The sequence below is a fragment of the Brienomyrus brachyistius genome, chromosome 1, assembly GCF_023856365.1.
Source record: "Brienomyrus brachyistius isolate T26 chromosome 1, BBRACH_0.4, whole genome shotgun sequence".
Taxonomy (NCBI): Eukaryota; Metazoa; Chordata; class Actinopteri; order Osteoglossiformes; family Mormyridae; genus Brienomyrus; species Brienomyrus brachyistius.
In genome coordinates, this window is record NC_064533.1 from 47,836,038 (window position 1) to 47,854,354 (window position 18,317).

At 43.7% G+C, this 18,317-nt stretch overlaps 2 protein-coding genes across 3 annotated transcripts; one reads left to right on the plus strand and one right to left on the minus strand.

Annotated features, from left to right (window-relative positions):
• The first annotated feature begins 611 nt into the window (after positions 1 to 611).
• pdzk1 (PDZ domain containing 1) lies at positions 612 to 6,770 on the plus strand. The gene is made up of 9 exons (XM_048971341.1): positions 612 to 743; positions 2,434 to 2,650; positions 2,810 to 3,050; positions 3,408 to 3,544; positions 3,817 to 4,012; positions 4,458 to 4,654; positions 5,027 to 5,239; positions 5,596 to 5,985; positions 6,108 to 6,770. Exons 2-9 carry the CDS (start codon positions 2,444 to 2,446, stop codon positions 6,159 to 6,161), a joined length of 1,635 nt encoding a protein of 544 aa, XP_048827298.1. The 5' UTR covers positions 612 to 743; positions 2,434 to 2,443; the 3' UTR covers positions 6,162 to 6,770.
• Positions 6,771 to 7,345: 575 nt separating this feature from the next.
• On the minus strand, positions 7,346 to 14,110 carry si:ch73-390b10.2 (Golgi pH regulator). 2 transcript variants are annotated; one of them, XM_049001284.1, is made up of 14 exons: positions 13,913 to 14,110; positions 13,645 to 13,704; positions 13,323 to 13,426; positions 13,016 to 13,122; positions 12,717 to 12,818; positions 12,347 to 12,467; positions 12,040 to 12,120; positions 10,544 to 10,653; positions 10,264 to 10,352; positions 9,459 to 9,551; positions 9,158 to 9,253; positions 8,939 to 9,028; positions 8,727 to 8,792; positions 7,346 to 7,737 (listed from the first exon to the last, which is right to left on the minus strand). In XM_049001284.1, the coding sequence occupies exons 1-14, from the start codon at positions 13,952 to 13,954 to the stop codon at positions 7,531 to 7,533; spliced, it is 1,368 nt and encodes a 455-aa protein (XP_048857241.1). In that variant the 5' UTR covers positions 13,955 to 14,110; the 3' UTR covers positions 7,346 to 7,530. The 2 variants fall into 2 exon arrangements, with proteins under 2 accessions (XP_048857241.1, XP_048857250.1); XM_049001293.1 differs by lacking the exons at positions 13,323 to 13,426; positions 13,645 to 13,704; positions 13,913 to 14,110 and having other exon boundaries at positions 12,717 to 12,813.
• Positions 14,111 to 18,317: the final 4,207 nt, after the last annotated feature.

Below are 18,317 nucleotides of genomic sequence, written 5' to 3' on the forward strand. Positions count from 1 at the left end.
CTGCTGATCTCGGCTTCTCCAGTTCCCCTTTCCCCGTGTGGTCGTGTCCTGTGTGATCGTGTAGGACTGACCTTCCGGCTTTCGACCCCAGCTAACGGCTTACGACCATCCTTTACGGAATATCCATTAATTGTGTCGCGTTCAGCGATCGCATTAAACCATCTTGCTGTGCGCATTTCTGGATCCTCGCCTGGTTATTCTGCCTCCGGTCACAGTTCTAATCTTTAATTGTTTTTTTTTTCTGAGCAAATATACACTTAATGCCCAGATAAATAGCTGTCGACATTCTCTTTCACTGCCTAAGACTTGCACAGTACTGCACATGACAGAGTTCTGATTACTGTGCCTCTTCAGACAAATCATTGACATTTGTTTGTGCACAAGTTTTTTGTTTATTTATACTGTTGAAATAAGGTACTGATGTTCTACACTGAGATATATTGAAAAAATTTTCTGTCACCATGCTGAGGTATTATGACATATTTTACATTGCATTATCAAAGTCAATTAACTTTATGAACTTTTATGAACTTCATAATATCCCAGCAGCCTTTGCTGTCCTTCCACCGATTAGCTAAGCTATTAACTTCTCCACAATATCTTGAGATGATGCCCACGGCAGCTCAGTTAAATAACTCAGCCTACACGTCAACCTTTGGTCAGTCAAAGTCCTGCAGGGAGACGGATAACAGGTGAGACGGGCAGGTGTGGATCCTCTTCGGACTGTGACCGTGAGGCAGCAGGTGAGTCTGTGCTTGCTCTTCTACTGTAACTTTAGCAGAGAAATACCTAAAACCACTAACAATCACATGTGACAATATCATTCTTCTTTTATCTCATTGTTGTTGGGTTGTTTTTCACAGCGGTGACAACAGCAAAAATAACTGTTCATGCAGATCTGAGGGGAGGTACAGGATGTGAACAAATGACTATTCCTTTCAGTCCCTTCAATAGCAAGCAATCAATGGCAAGCGAATTTGTTCCATGAGCATTGTTCATACTGTGCGATGCAGATTATTGTTTATATGTATATGTATCACAACTGCAGATGCTCAGGATTTTAAAATATCTGAATGAACTTTAAAAAGGCATCAGTGTACTGAATTTTGGGTGAATGTCTTACTAGACACAAGTAGATTCAGCCTCCTTGGAGCACATGCAAATCTTAATAGTGTTTTTTTAAAGACGAAAGCAGTGACAGGCTTGTCATAACTCAGTTCTCCATTGCAGTTAACAATTAACATTACGTTTACAGAGTCAGACATCAGCATTTTCCTGGTAGCTTACTTCAGGGGACTGCCACATCTGTTACCCTGATGCTGGCCATTTCAGACTTTGTCTTACATTAAAGATAACGGTGAAGGTGTTTCTCCATCTAGATAATATTTCTAAAATCTGCTGAGGTCAAAGCTAAGGAGACAACGTGCAAATGATTCAGGCTTTAAAGCTGCAGTTTTCATATTTCTGTTTTCATGTTTTCAATTACTCTATGTTTGTTCAACAGACCATTTCATCAGGTAATGCAAAAACGGATGTTTTACAAACATTTGCTCATAATATCAGTATCAAACAGGTGTCTATAAAATAATAAAGATAACACTAACTCGCACACCTTTCCTGGTGGAGTCATTGGTACTTTACCAAAGGTCGAGAACATTTCTCCGGTTTGCTGGAGATAGATTACGATGTGACCAGTGGTAGCATTAAATGCTGCTGAGCTCGGCATGGCCTACGTGTGCTTTGATGGACGTTGTGCCAAGGTGGTCAGCTGGTGAAGTCATGTTGACATGCATGGTGTTGCGGTGGCCTTTCAGATGGGCGAACACTTTGTAAATTATCATTGACTAATTGAATCATGCTGGCCTAGGAGAACCAGCTGGCTTCAGAAACCTTCCCATTTGACAGCAAAGCAGGATGACCGCATATCGTTGACGTTTATGCAGCCACTGAGAGGGTAACTGAAATGTGTGTTTTAGGCAGGCAAGGCTGAGTCAGCTATAACATTTTACACTAGGGGACCTTCATAATGCCTTTATAAGGCTTTGCAAAGAGCCGCAGGTGATGGATAATGGAGAAGGATCAGGGTTGTTAGTTCACAGTCTGTTGTAGTTCCCTTAAGTGACATGTTCAGCTATGAAAATGGTTAAGAATTTAACCTGCTTTCGTTCACCCTCCCAGCGATATAGATATTGGCATCTATGTTAGGGACGGAGAAAGACAACATTCAAAAAACGAAATTAAATTTTTGTTGACTGAGATGTTAGACTCTACATTTCAAAAACCCTTTAAACAACATACTTAGAAAGCTCCACATTTTTACATGCCTCAGATTTTTTGTAGCAAAAACAAAACTACCGTGGTGGCCATATTGAGGGTGCTTTGGCTGACGGCAATGGGTGAGTCTCTAAGCATTAATGCTGCATGACGTTATAGCGGCAGAGAGATGGAAGCTTTGAAAGTGAGGGTCATCAGCCTGAACAAGCGGGAGGGCCAGAGTTTCGGCTTCTACCTGCGGGTGGAGCAGGGCGAGGACGGTCACCTGATCCGCAACCTGGAGATGGGCAGCCCGGCTGAGCTCTCGGGCCTGAAGGATGGGGACCGCTTGCTGAGGGTCAATGGGACCTTCGTGGACACGCTGGAACACCACCAGGTAGCTGCTTTGATTACCCAACAATGATAATAGCTGTTACAATAACTAATAACTAACAGAAATGTGGCACAGACTCTGGTCACATTAGTCAAATGAAACCAAAGGAGTCGCCCTGAGTACATGCCCTACCTGAACCGGCTGCGGAATCTTGTGGCCCAGGTGGTCGATCTGGTGAAGAACAGCAGGATGTCCGTCACCTTTCATGTTCTGGATGAAGCCTCCTACAAGCAGGCCAAGGAGACTGGTGTTGACCTGTCCGATCCTCAACCCAGCTCTCAGTCCAGTACGGCCCAGGCAGAGCCCGTTATGAATGGCGTGACCGGTTCAGCACCAAAACCCAAACTCTGTTTCCTGGTTAAAGACAAGAATGGATATGGATTTTCTATCAAGTCCACAAAAGGTGAGATGGCAGTTATCTTCTGACTGGTGACATTCATCAAACCAATATGGCCTGTTTAATCTCAGATAGCTATTTACCTAAGATAAGCACATTAATTATACTGTAGTGGAGAAGCAAATCTATTCTGTATTCATATTCATCCAAATGAGCTTAAATTAACTGCACATTTCAAGAACATTAAAACTGAAGGATGAAATTAATCAAACTGTCCATGTATTGTCTCTTGAAAACAGATAGATGGATTAAATAAGATACCTCTGAGTATTTTTTTTGACAGAATACCGACAGCTTCTCTATTGGCTATTGAATTGCCTCCTTATACTTCTCCTGCAATTTATACTATCTGTCCCCTTCCAGGCATGGAGGGTGTGTACATGACGGCTGTGACTGCCTCTGGGGTCGCGGACAGGGCTGGGGTCAAGGTCAGCGACCACCTTCAAGAGGTCAACGGGGAAAACGTGGATGGTTGCACCCATGAGGAGATCGCGGAGAAGGTTAAAGCAGTACTAATCTATAAGTCAATATCACGCATAAATACAAATGACACACAAATAGAGATGAATGTAAGGATTTAGTTGTAGTGTTTGCACTCATCTTGGGTTAAATTCTGGATATGGAAGGTGGTTGGATAGTGGTGCTGTTTCATATACATTCATGATATGAGTCTTACTGAGCGTTAAGCCATAATGAAACCTGATCCCAATGAGTGCTAAGGCCGGTTGATTGTGGTCAAGCCACTCTCTCTGCCCAACCCCTTCTCCTCCAGATCAAGGCCGCAGGTGATCGGATCATGTTCTTGCTTGTGGACGAGCAGTCAGACAAATACTACAGGAACAGAAAGCTCAAGCCGCGGGCTGAGGACGCCACCACGAGGCACCTCCCACATGCGCCACGCATCGCTGACATGACCAAGGGTCCTGACGGATATGGTTTCTACCTGAGGGAAGACCCCAAAACGAAAGGTGTGCTTGGAAAGACGGAGAACATCCACACAGAGGGAGAACATGGATACAGAGCAGCATGAATGCCGGCACCATTCCTCACCTTTAACATAAAAATAACAAAAGTGGCTTTTGAACACAGGAAGGCCAAAAGAATTCAATTTAACCGCTGAATTTTGCCACAGTTGAGACCCTACCCAAATATCATTACATCGACTATTTTACCCCCAGTCATCTGGTGCCAGGGGAGATTCTGGGGTGTTTTTTAAGCGGGCCTTAAGAGGGAACATAATTCACACAGAGGGGTCAATCTTATCACCAGCCAATGATCAATCGGTGAGTGGGAGGGAAGGGGGCCCTCTAGGGCCAATCAACTTTTAGCTTGGGCCAGTGGCCTTGTGGTTCCGCCCCTGTAAACGCCCCTGTCTGCTCCCCTGTGTAAAACATTTCAACGTCTGTCTTCTAGGCCATTTCATTAATGACATTGAACAAGGGAGTCCAGCTGAGAAGGCAGGGCTGAAAAACATGGACCGTCTAGTGGCGGTCAGTGGGGAGGAGGTCAACCACTTGGACCATGACGAGGTCGTGGATCGAATCCAGGGGTGTGGACTGAAATGCTCCCTGCTGGTGGTTGATGAGGAAACAGATAAAATGTACAAAATGGTGAGAAACTCCTTCAAGAATGAAGTGGTGTTTTCTCCAATGAAGCTATTTTTTGCGAAACAAGCAAGTCAAACATTAAATCTCATTCTGTAACAGAAACGAATCACATTTCTGCTCTGGCAATATTTAACCCCCCCCCCCCCCCCCCAAAAAAAAAAAAAAACCAACCATTTGTCTGTTGTGCAGAATATCGGTTCCCAAACGTTTCAGACCATGACCCCCAAAATAACATTACCAGGGACTCTAGACCTACACTCACAACCTGGGGTGGGGGGTTTGCCCACTGGTTGATTTCTTTTCCAGTCTCGGGAGGTGGGGGTTATCACGATCAACCAGACCTTGATTAGTCACTGACACTAAGTCATTCCACAGGGAGGTGTGTCTCCTTTTCTTTATTGGAAAGAAATGAAGGGGGTGGAGCCAATCACTGCACTCGGTGCGGAGGAGCCGGCTCCAGTTCTGGGCAAGGACACGCCTCCTGCACAGCAGCTCAAGCCGAAGCTCTGTCGAATGGAGAAGACTTCCAGCGGCTTTGGTTTCCACCTTAATGGCATACAAGGAGTACCAGGCCAATACATTCAAGAGGTAGAGCAAGGAGTCACACTTTAGTGATCAGACACAATCAAACTCACCTGGGACTCGAAATATCTCTGGTCAGAGTCAAATCAGCTGTGGGAAGTCATAGAATGGCATTTAATTCAATGCTAGAACTTTGATCAAGAAAAACAGTTGGATGGGTGAATGGATGGATGGATGGATTTTCATTGATTTAATATCCAGGTACAGTAAAGCTACTCAAGCTAAGCTTGGTCTTCACCTCACTAATATGTACATCACCATATTTCTCACAATCTACCCACCTCAGTCTGGTCATCAAATCAGTAGCGAAGACCTGCATTTCTGTCACCACGTGTGAGTTTGACAGATTGTACGTCTCCCAGGTGGTGACGGGTGGGGTCGCCGACCGGGCGGGTCTGAAGAACGATGACATTGTCGTAGAGGTCAATGGCGTGAATGTAGAAGACAGCACCCATGAGGAGGCTGTGGCCTTGATTAGAGCCAGCGGTGACCGCCTTACCCTGCTGGTGGCCGAAAAGAAGGCCTACGACTACTTCAAGGCGGAGAAGATTCCCATCACCCCCCAGCTTCTGGGCCAGACACCCACACCTCAGCCTGAACCTGCAGACACAGCCACACAGATTCATACCAGCAAGTCCCAGGACCCACAGAGGAGGGATGAAGAGAAGAATGAGAAGGAGAAGGCAGAGGAGAAGGAGGAGGAGGCTACAGCAGAAGCTACCCCACCGGGCGAGCCGAAAACCCGCGACAGGGTAAGAGCCTCGGGGCTGGTGACGTTCCTCCAGGAGAAACCCAAGTAGATAGGCTTCCGTCCTGGGCATGTGTGCGAAAATCATCAAGTTTACTTCCCTTTTGCTTTTATTTCTTTTTATAGACACCATCATCATCCTCTTCTTCTTCATCATCAGATGAAGATGAAAGACTCTGAGAAGATTAGTCCTACTGGCCGCTTGCAGTCTATTAGTGTCACTCCTGCTCTCACCCTGATTGATGAGCATTTTGTGTATCTGAGGGCTTAATGTACTAAAGCAGTGTCTCCCTACCCGGGCCTCTGGGACCCACAGACGGTCCAAGTTTTTGCTCCCTCCAGACTGTCCTATTTTTGCTGCTTACTGGGAGTTGGGTGGGAGCAAAAACATGGACTGTCTGCAGGTCCGTGAGGACCGTATTGGGGGAAACTGTACTATAGGACAAGATTTCCACCTCTGCTTGTAAACACTGTTCTTCTGTTGGGGTTTGTCTTGATTTAATCAAGCTAACTTATTACCCTGTATGATGCAGGCTAGCTTCAGTCCTAAATATATTTACATTTATCTTAAGGGTTAATAATTATGTACTTTCTTGCTATTGTTTGGTTATAAATTTTCTCATGAGTAAATGACTTGAAATTAAATATAAATTAAGTATTCAGCTTGTCACCGTGTGTATAATGTGCGTTTCTGCACATTTTGCATTTCCTGTTTATTGCTGAAAAATATTGGAGAATAATCTGTCATTCATCATGTCACGAGGAAATTAAAAACCTTCTCAGGAAAAACCAGCAAACCTGCTCTTCATGACCTTGGAATACAAGTTAGCATCATGGCCAGTGGTGTGAGCTTGACTCACAGTGTCTTTCTGGAAAAGCATGTCTGTGACCCAATACAAATTTTCAGAGCCGCCTCCTGGTCCAATGGCACTCACACCTAAAGGGCAGAACTAAAGATTTTAAGGATGATGAAGAATAATCATTGTCATCAGGCGTGTTGTAGAATTACAGAGCGGAACCTCCCCCCCAAAGACGTTTGTTCCATCCCCCTCATCGTCTTAGCAGGGATGCTGCCCCCCCCCCCCCAAAATATTTCTGGTTATGGGCTCGTTCTTTTTGTGAAATAGTAACACTTCACAAATTACATCTTAGAGCAATGAGCGACCTCCCAGGCAGAAAGCCCTGACTGAGCAGGGACTATTAGCAGTGGCAGTTAGATATAAATTAATAAAGAGTTCTGTGCTATGCATGGGAGAACACAGTGGGAAATGTGGGGAAAGGTGCTTCATAGTGACATTGCTGGCCAAGATTGAGATTTTACTTCCACCCGTTTCTTTCTGAACTGCAATACATACAGATTGAAATTCGTCCAACTGACTTTTTATTAACTTAAAAAATTACATCATCATGCAACTTTTCACATGTCGGCATCAGAAATGCCTCACAAAGGCTTCACTCTCTCTCACCCTCACATTCACATTCACACACACACTCACACACACACTCTCTGACAGTGAATGAACAAAAGGTTTGAGTCTCTCCTATGTGATCATAGGGTCATGTGCTTCTCTGGGGCCTGTTTGTGCGCCAGGTAGAGGAAGAGGATGCTGGAAAGAGCGCTGACGAGGAAGATGACGTCAAACCAGCGGTGGTAGAAGTTAAACTGCAGCTCGCCCAGAACCTCGGTCACTATGGTGCGGTACTCCAGGGGCATGCTCATACGCATCAGCAGGACTGAGGAGACAAAGTACATGCCCTGCCAGAGAGAGAGACAAGGGAGAGTACGGTGTGAGCAGGGCAGAGAGAAAAACAGAGACAGAGAGGTGACAGCACTGCATGAGTGGGCCAGAGAGAGAAAGACAGGGGACAGCACTGCATGAGCAGGCAGAGATAGACAGGGGACAGCACTGCATAAGTAGGCAAAGATAGACAGGGGAGACCACTGCATGAGCAAGCAGAGATAGACAGAGGACAGCATTGCATAAGCAGGCAGAGAGAGGGGGCAGCACTGCATGAGCTGGGCAGAGAGAGACAGGGAATAGCACTGCATAAGCAGAGCAGAGAGAGACAGACGGATAGACGGGACAGCACTGCATAAGCAGAGCAGAGAGAGACAGACGGATAGACGGGACAGCACTGCATAAGCAGAGCAGAGAGAGACAGACGGATAGACGGGACAGCACTGCATAAGCAGAGCAGAGAGAGACAGACAGATAGACGGGACAGCACTGCATAAGCAGAGTAGAGAGACAGACAGATAGACGGGACAGCACTGCATAAGCAGAGCAGAGAGACAGACAGATAGACGGGACAGCACTGCATAAGCAGAGCAGAGAGAGACAGACAGATAGACGGGACAGCACTGCATAAGCAGAGCAGAGAGACAGACAGATAGACGGGACAGCACTGCATAAGCAGAGCAGAGAGACAGACAGATAGACGGGACAGCACTGCATAAGCAGAGCAGAGAGAGACAGACAGATAGACGGGACAGCACTGCATAAGCAGAGCAGAGAGACAGACAGATAGACGGGACAGCACTGCATAAGCAGAGCAGAGAGACAGACAGATAGATGGGACAGCACTGCATAAGTAGGGCAGAGAGAGAGAAAGAGACACAAGATCTCAAGAAAATATTGACGAAATATGTTTCCGTAATTTTTTGTTTGTTTGTTTTTTTAATGTGTTGTTTGAGATTTTGGGGTCACCGTGCTCACATCCGGATCACATTCCCCAAGAACTCACCATGATCTGAGCCAGAACCAGGACTATGACATTGGAAGACTTGCTGCTGGAAATGGCATAGAAAAACTGTGGACGCAAGAGGATTTTCGTAAAACACAGGCCATGAATGGAAAGAGGGGTTTATGCACAACATGCCACAACACGAAGGCTGTTTCTCACAAGTAAGATAGATTTTGATAGAGATGAATGTCTGTAATGCTTGCTCCACCCACCTTGGTAAGCGTTATCAGTAGGCCCCTGATCGACGTCACGATGATGATGCCCACAAGAATGAAGGATATGTGCTGAGACCAAAATTTGACCTGACAGAGGGAGCAGTAGGAACAAATAATTAATAACGACCTTGTCAGAATGAAAACTAAAATCCCCGCTCCTGATAAAATATCAATTTGAGAGAAGAAAGTGTTGTCCCTCCCCAGCAGTGAACTCACATCAAACTGAATACCCAGGTAGTTGACCGTGATCTCAATTCCCCGTGTCACAGGATCAGTCTTGCCTACACGATCAAAGACGATGTTGATGGTGGCCTGGAGGGACAAACAGTGCTGCAGATTACGGATCTCCGCTGACAGCGGGCCCATTCATTTGTGCCCTAATTGTGGAGTGCAAAGTAAATAACAATAAGAGGAGATGACAGATACATCACTGATCACGAAATCTTACAGTCCAGCAGGTGACACCCTGAGTAGGACACTAATCCTTTCAGAGTTGGGTGCTACGGGAAATTCTTACCATAAAGATTTTCCATACGCAGTAAATGGAGAAAAAGTATCCCAAGACATTGAAGTACTTTCCTTGAAATGTTTTGGAATATTCGATCCTTTCCTGGGTTAAGAGGAGACAGACATCACCTTTACTTGAGTGGTAGGAAATCGAAGTTCAAAGATCACAAAAGATCAAGGAGATAAGTGTACAACTCGAAGGGAATATTCTGTGTATAAATCTTTACTCATCCTCAATGTATAGCTAATCCCTGAAAATGGCGTGGCAGAGTAAAGGCTGCTTATAACAACTCGCCCGACTTATCTTTCCCAGACTAAAAAATAGTTAGTAATTCAATAACCTGCATGGATCATTCCACATGCAAGAAGTACAGTTCTGACACCACACATCACATCTGTTAACAATTAACAGAAGCTCTTATCTCGAGGCTCAGCTGATAAAATGATCCAGAAAATGCTAAGTGGGAGCTGGACTTGTGAGTGTACTACTGAGATACTGCTCTTGGACCAAGGGTGACTGAAAGGCCATCTAGCTAAATATAAAGGGAGAGAGCAGTTAAACTGTAATTTCTCTGGGCGAGAGAGTACAGCAAGGGATTAAATGATAATAACTGCTATAACATAACCGTGTAGATGTTCAGCAAAGTGGCATGTTGGGTTTCCTCTTAAGAACTGTGTAGATGAGGTTCCTGTTGAGGTCTAAGAGCTCATAGGTTATGCCAGCTCACATGTTTGATCACCTGTTTAAAATTCTTGTTTTTATTTTACTTGGCAAGCCTCTTTAGTTCGGTCTGTCACACCCCATCCATGGCTACCTTTGTGGCCTGCAGATCCACAGTCTCCAGGAAAAGCTGCCGACTGAGCTCCTCCAAGGCGTCCACTTCCTGCTGGATCAGCGACAGATCTGAAGCAGAGCCGTCGAGGCACCATAACCACGAGCAGAGGAGAGAAAGTTCTGTGGGGTGTACACAGTCTCCTCTGTCTCCGTGACCATTTATGCAGCCCTTTACAGACGGACCCACCAGCTGCAGGCCTTGAATGCTGGTTCCTGACATAAACGGTCTGAGCGGACAGCCTGATATATGGGAAGGATACTCTCACTGTTGGGCGGAGGGGATGTGACACTTCGGATCATTCCCCAGATGCCAGTCTGCTTGCTCTGGTCCTCTCCCCGCTGGTACATCTGCCTCCTGGTCATAGCGATTCTACAGCACAACAATCATTGCACATCACTTATCATATCTATTAGAAATACCAATATTAACTTCCCCACAGAAGCACAACACCCACGTATCCACCCTGCGTAACGTTCATACTTCTCCGTTCAAGCCGCGCACTTTGCACATGTGCACAACATGTTGAATTTAACGTGTTGAATTTTCCTAATGATAATATAAATTATTATTCTGACATTCCCTGCACACGCAGCACATCAGTGGGGTTTCTGTCCCTTTCTCAATGTTTTACAGATTCAATGAGCCAGCTCAGGAGGGTTGCCAAATTTGCTCAGCTGGCTGGCATGAGATTTTCAACTTGATACAAGTCTCAAGTCTCAACACACGTACACACGCATCTGACAGTTTTACTGCCTTGTAAATAGTCTAAAGGGTTTGCAAACCACCCCGATGCTTGTCAAAAGCTGCTATTTAAATTGGACGCAACCGAATTGATCATGTGCAGTGGCCAGAACTGCACGCACAGCACTGCACGGACACATTTGGAGTCCAGCAGACTTTTGTCCGCTGAGGCGCACAATGACGTCAAATGCGTCATTTATGTTCCAACAGACACGTCCGCTAGAATGCGTGTAGAGAAGTATGAACCAGCCTTTATAATTAGTAATATTAGCATTCTGGTCTGCTTCCAAGAAATCTGGATACTTATGAATGTCTGGGGTGAGTTAAACTTAAACGGTTTACTTAAAAGGCCTTTAATCATTTGATTAAAATTTCAGGAGTTTGAATACAATGCCACCTGCTGTTCCATTTAAGTATTACATGTGTTGGCTGACAGCAGTACGCAAACATTTCACAGATGCACAACATACAGTTTAACTTTGATCTGATCTGATTATGAATTCGGACAGATCAATTAAAAGCAGAAAGCAGGCAGCCATATTAACAGAATAACTGCAGACATAATGAGAAGTTCTGAATGTTCCCCAAACGTTTCAGGCCTTAGTTAACTGGATTAGCTACTTCGGCACAGACCAACTAGCCTCACATGTGAGGGGGAGGGGTTAGGGGAGTGTACGGAAACTTTACCGCATCTCTGTGGGTTACAAGTGTGTCTTCAATTTGCTGCTCAGCACTGATCATCACTTATTTTCCTTAAAGGGGCCATGTTCCCATTTTCACTCTTTTGAGAAATAAATTTCTTGGCTTGCTCCTCAAGGCTGACCTCTCCGCAGCACAAAATGAACCATTCTCCTCGCAAATGTTTGCTATGTGATCCTCAGGAGAGAATGGCTGAAGCTTGTGTTCACGTGATGTCACTTCCCCGCTCATTTGGCTGATGCCGCATGCATGTGCGAACATGACTCTTTTGACGTATACTTTGACTCAAGCAAGGCTGCAGGAAGACGAGCTCACCTCTTCTTCTTACTGACGATCATGTCCATTGTCTGCAGTAGCCTCCTCTCCAGGGCCAGGATGTCACTGTCGGTCACATTCCTATGCAAGAGGAACACGTCTCTCCACCGTGAGTGAGAGCATTCACCATGCATGCATAAACTATGAGCAAATAAAATTCATCAACATCTTCAAGCAGCAGTATCACCGTTACCATGGTGTTGAGTATGACAACACAACCCTAAAAGAATGATGGCAAAATTGCAAGAACATTAATACTGGTCTCAAATGGATAGTGAATGGGACAGAATGAGCAATGAAAACACACCGGAGGAAGTAGGACATGTAGGTGTAAGGGCAGTTCACTGCGCCAAAGCCGGACAGTAATGCCATCAGGGTCACACCGATTACACCCACACGGCTGATCAGCTGCTCAATGGACAGAATCCCTGAAGGAGAACAAAAGCCCTGCATTCAACCTCACAAGCATAAGAAAATGTTTAAACCCCCTAAAACAACAAGAGCTACAAAACTCTCAATTTGAATTCCAATACGTAATTCATACAGAGGAAATCTCATTGACAAAAGAAGGTGACTATCTGTAGGTTAAGCCTATGAGGTTTTAAAAGGTTAACGTCTACATTCCACAACAGGAAAAAAAAGCATAATTTTGAGGCACGATGTGACAGGAATGTTACCGTGTTTGGGACTGAGGATGGGAAAGGGGTCACCCAGCTTCCAGAAGAAATACATGAAAGTGAACCAGACCACGCAGGCGAAAAGTAGCTTCTGCCTCTGTACTAGAGATAAGAGGCACCAAAAAACAGTTCAGAAAGCAGCAGTATCCATTTCCATTTCTGCACTGCCCATATCGTTAGAAGAAGTATCCCCAAAACAATCACTGTTTACATTTACAGTACAGCGATTCATTATACATTTATAGCAATTTATTCAAAAGTGAACGAACAGGATATGTAGCGCAGAAAGAGAGACTTACGAAGCCGTATGTTGCTAACCACAAAGTATCCAATGTAAAATGGGACCACGAAGATTAATACCAACAAAATGACGTACAAGTTTAGCTTCCAGTGAAAATACCTAGAGCTGAAGAACAAATATCATTAGTTACACAGCATTAAATGAAATAGCATTTTGATTCATTCATTAAATCTTTTTGGTACACATGAGAAGTATTGGGTCTGCAGGAAGTTCAATTTGGAGCAAAGTCTGAGTCTTCGATGGAACGCTACATTAACAATTTGTGAGAAAGTCAAATGAAAAGGAGCACATACGGAGTCACTCACGTGCTGCTTAAGGCGCCGAGTATCTCAAAGATGAGAAGCTCAAACATTGTGCAGGAGAACGCAAAGGTCACAGAGAAGACGACCTGCACAATATAGTGTCGTACCTACAGGATGAAAGCACCGTCAAGATGTACTCATAGGTTCAGGATCTCCCAAGACTGAAATAACATTCCCCAATCCCATGACTTAGCGATCGATATTTTATCAATGAATGAAATCAATTAAAATAATTTGAACTTTTTTTATATAAAAAAAGATTTACAGTTGAACATACTGAAGACTTTCAAACATTACTGTAAACTCCTGGACAAAATTCCTTTACCTCATAATCTTTGAACAATTGTCGCATGAAGAAAAGCCACCCGAAGCCAAAGAACAGCACCTGCAGAGTATAAATGCTGCATGTTGGACTCATGACATCCCTCACATTTCAGACCAGACACCCACAACGAAGCTCAAAGGGGAACATTAACATGAGTCGTCACTGCCGCTGCTACTACTACAACTAATGGTAATGTAAATGATAATAATAGTAATAATAATAATAGTAGTAAAAATAGTAATGTCCATGAACACGCACTGACAGATACCTGAGAGGTGACCATGATCACAGAGTCTACGAGAAATGACATACTGAACCAAAAAAAAACTGAGGGCGACGTTGGGGTGAGTTCACCGTTCTTGATAAACGTGGTAACTAAGTTTCTGACATGAAGCTGACCAACCGGGTGACACACGGGGCTACACGGAACCAACGCTTACTCCACCGCAAACCGGAAGCGCTACTGCGTCATCATTCCGAATCCCTTCTGTAAACAAAGACAACTTCCGTCGCACGTTGTGACGTTTCCGTCTGCGTATCCTCCTCTAACAAATTTTAAATGGCGATTATAGGGTTGCTGCCTGAACGCGGGGCTGTGCCGTATTAATCAGCACTTGCAAACTGTGGCGAACATTATGATCAAAATGTTTTTTTTTCTTTTACCACGGACGTGGTATTTAAAAATGTAGTCTACATAGTTATTTTAGAGTAACCAGATAATCCATGTCAAGGAAGACACTTTGACCTACTTCATGTTTAACAAACTGCTTTAAAACTGAAAAGCTCCCGTGCCTGGCAAAAACAGATCAGTTCTTGTGCTTTGACTGGTTTGTTTCGTTGATTGAAAGAATCTTCTAACTGTTTCCAAGGTTGCCAACTTTAGTCATCTGACTACATGGCACACATAAATACTTATGTAACAGTTTTATTACATCGTAAATAGTCTGTAGGGTTTGCAGTCTACTGGAACGCTTTTGATATACTTAATTTTAGGTTTATAATGGATTAATATCGATTTTCCGTAAGATTTCTAGCGTGATCGTGACAATCTGAAAGCGTGAGTGCCACACCGGATGTGTGAATGTTGGCAACCCTGGCTGTTTCACATTAACCCCAATCTGCATACAGCAAGAACTCAATGCTTAAGTGAAATCCAGATCCCTTTAATCCATATGGTAGTTTATAAATCCTGTCCTAGTTCAAAGTGTCTTCCCTGACATGAATTATCTGCAGGGGGGGACTAGCAAGTTATCCGGATTTAATTGTTGAATATCTGAGAACATCCTGAATCTTCTGAACCCTTGTTGAATTGGTTGTCACAGCAACCAGTCCGTAAACTCATACCTGCTCGAAACAGGTATGTTCACTGTAAACAGGATTACATCACATATGTAAACAGAGCTCTGTCCACTCAATCCATCTTTATTAAAGTATGTGCGACTATTTTAGTGCTTGATTAATTGATGCATCAGAGCCGATTAAGGATGTGTGAAATTACTCTTTTTGGCACTTTGCCTGTATGAAATATATCTGAAACACTCGTGTTTCGATATGTCAAAAAATGCCTATTATTTAGGCTAAAGAGTGCTAAGGAGTAAGTTAAAAACCACAAGGGGCACCGTAGTAGAGGGGGATGTAAGTTAGGACGATTCCAAGGGCCCCGGAGTAACAAGGGCCCTAAAAACTGGATTTGTCTGGACTGGGGGGGGGGGGGGGGCAATATCTTTACCAACGTACCAGAATACCACGAATAAATCATGTAAGAAAAATAAGTCGTATGACGTCTAAGAAAAATAACTTCTCGTCTTTCAACATTGTACCTTAGTTAGTCGTGTTTGTTAAAAATGCAAACCTCATCACATAGCTAACTAGTCCAAACGCTAACAAACCTTGGTTATAATAATTTTAAATCGTGAAAATGTTCCATCTATAAAATTTTGTTGCAGCATTCGGGAAGTCACTGCACATGTTGTCTATATGTCACACCAGTAGATGGCGTACTTCAGTCACGACCGAGGTACGGCTATCTCTACTTCAGTAGCTTATCTGAGTCTAGTTCACTGACTCGTTCACTCCTCCACTCTCGTTCTCGGTGCATCTCTCAAAAGCCGCCGCTAGCAACTTACATAGTTGAACCAATTCAAAATAAATTATAAATGTATAAATAAACGTTAAATTTAAATGATATACGTGCAAACAAAACCGGTTCTTATTTCTGAGCAGAGCCAAATGATCCGGCTCACTAACGGCATTAGGAATTTCCATAACTAAATTACAGACTATCGGTCATAGTAGGCGTATACGTTTAGTTTCAGGTTTAGTTTCCAGCCAATCATTTGCTCGCTTACAGCACTTCCTTACATGTCTCATGACTCTCATTGGCCATAGTTGAAGGGGGACGCAACATTCACGCCGTATTTCTCAAGACAAGCAGAAGAACAAAAAGAACGAATCTTTGCAGGCAGGTGAACAAGAGTTTGCGGTTTTTGTAGGGGACTCCTCCCCTCCCCCCCCGAATGATTCGTACGTGAACGTCACACCATTAAGTGCTGATTATTTCCATGTCTCAGCGTTCCTTTCCGTTTTCTGTTGTGCATTGTATTATACGCGTTTTAAAATCTCTTGGTTAGGCATAGCCTTGGGTGGTATCATGGTAGCAATTCAGCAAAATTATTAAACGTATGTTTTGTAAATCAGCGAATCTTTAGGTGACTTGGATCAAATGAACTGTGTCCCAAAAAGAGGAATTTCGCCCATGACTATCAGTAATTATGCAATAGCAGTCGGTTTCAGAAAGAATCTATTATCCACTCTGAAATCGTTAAAACCGGATATTCGGCAAAATCCCGGTGTCTTACATTTCTCCCGTAACTGTTTCCAGCTCCTCCTAGTGGTCAGGCAGCGTAACCGGCTAGCATTTATTCCAAAATGTTATTTCGTTTCTTTGTAAAACTTTTTATATTATGCACAACGATCGGGCCGCCAGTCACCCAACCACGGTGTAGGACCTGCCCTTAGTTAGCATGGTTCACTCGTCTGCACCGCAGTGCCCTTGAGTGGAGAGGTTTGTAAATCTTCAGTTTTTTGATTTTAAAATGTGGTTTATCATAATTATTCTTCTTGCCTTAGAATGAAACAAACATAGCTAGTATTATTACCGTTGAAAATTATATTGGTTACCACGTTGAAAATTTCTGCTGGATCTCCCTGCGGTGTCTCCTGTGAGTAGTGAATGTACGTATTAGTCAAAGGAAAACGTATATATACACAAAAACCCTGGCATACACATGTCTCTGTCTGTGTATCTATTCAACAAAAAGCCATCTATCTCGAAGTGCCCCCCAGACAGCAAGCCAGAGGTGGCAGTGGCAAAGAAAAATTCCCCATTAGGAAAAAATCTTGGGAGGAACCAGACTTAAAGGGGGAGCCCATCCTCCTGGGACCAGCAGAGGAGGTCCGAAATAGCACGTGTGCATTGGTGTTTATGTTAAACTTATCAGCAAAGATTATCACCATAAGTTCCATGCACTAGTTCATGTTCGCATGAAAGGAACCTACTCTAGTAGCAGAGACTAAAAAAAGGTTCAGGAAGTACATCTGAGGACCTGCAGATCAGTCCGAATTCCTGCTGCGGGAATGCAACAGAAGGTTCTGCTTTCTGATGAAGAATCTGGTTTCTGTGATGGCAAAGTGCCTCACATTAGGAAAGATGGATATTGCTACACATTGCATTTTAATGTTTGCCTGTACAACCACACCTTGACGGTTTGTGAATACCAGTCACTACTTGAGGAATGCTGGAACTCAGTGTGGACTGGTATATCCCTCATCTGATAGCCAGTTGACGTTGGTATGATCATGTCATCAAAAATCTAGGTGTTGTCAGTACTTGGAGATGGACAGGACCAGCATGATGGTGTAATGTAGGTAGTTTAAGAGTCGAGGCCAATTCAGTACCTAACTACATCAGGATTGCCCTTTGCAGCCTAAAATGACTGATAAGCCACAAATTATCACTGGAAAAATAATAATTTTGATCTCGAAATACTCGCTCCCTTCACATGTCGCCACATGCAATGTCCTCTTTCAAAACTAAATATGCCCAGATGATGTTGCGTGAGACAAACTGTACCTGCATGCTTTTTCTTGATAATTTTTTCTTTATAAATCCTCATATCTTCATATAATAGTTTGTACAAATGTCTGAAATGTTTGTACAAATGTGCAGGGCTCTGGCCCCCCAGGACTGAAGTTTGACACCCCTGCTCTAGAACAGCTGAAGGTCTTCATCTTATTTCACATTTGCCTCCACAGAATTTAATGGCATCAGGGAGGGGGTTTGGAGCAGCACGGTTTTAACCACGGATTGACATAACTGCTTCGTCAGTATGCATTTGGACAAACTGGAGCAGTACCACTGGCAGTCGTGCAGGCAGTGTAGGCAATCGTTCAAGTGAGACAATATGCAAGACAGAAGAAATTTTTTAAATTCCGGAACCTTTTGAGTATCGAGTGCGATTTGGTACAAAATATTAAATAACTATAATTGCATGGATGCATGTTTGTACAGTATGTGGTCAGTGGTGGTTACATTGTTTGAAATGGACATATTTATTGACATACAGGGAGCAAAAATGAGCCTTAAAGATTAAAATATGTAGTAATGTCTTGTA

What these genes read in the sequence shown, in the direction of transcription:
- si:ch73-390b10.2 (XM_049001284.1), bottom strand. Translation starts at nt 13,954, where the DNA reads ATGTCATTTCTCGTAGACTCTGTGATCATGGTCACCTCTCAG. An exon ending in CTCGGCGCCTTAAGCAGCAC is followed by an intron (nt 13,123 to 13,322) that starts GTGAGTGACTCC and finishes TTTGTTCTTCAG; the next exon opens with CTCTAGGTATTTTCACTGGA. An exon ending in ATCGTCAGTAAGAAGAAGAG is followed by an intron (nt 10,654 to 12,039) that starts GTGAGCTCGTCT and finishes GTTGTGCTGTAG; the next exon opens with AATCGCTATGACCAGGAGGC.
- pdzk1 (XM_048971341.1), top strand. Translation starts at nt 2,444, where the DNA reads ATGGAAGCTTTGAAAGTGAGGGTCATCAGCCTGAACAAGCGGGAGGGC. An exon ending in TTCTATCAAGTCCACAAAAG is followed by an intron (nt 3,051 to 3,407) that starts GTGAGATGGCAG and finishes GTCCCCTTCCAG; the next exon opens with GCATGGAGGGTGTGTACATG. An exon ending in AGCCGAAAACCCGCGACAGG is followed by an intron (nt 5,986 to 6,107) that starts GTAAGAGCCTCG and finishes TTCTTTTTATAG; the next exon opens with ACACCATCATCATCCTCTTC.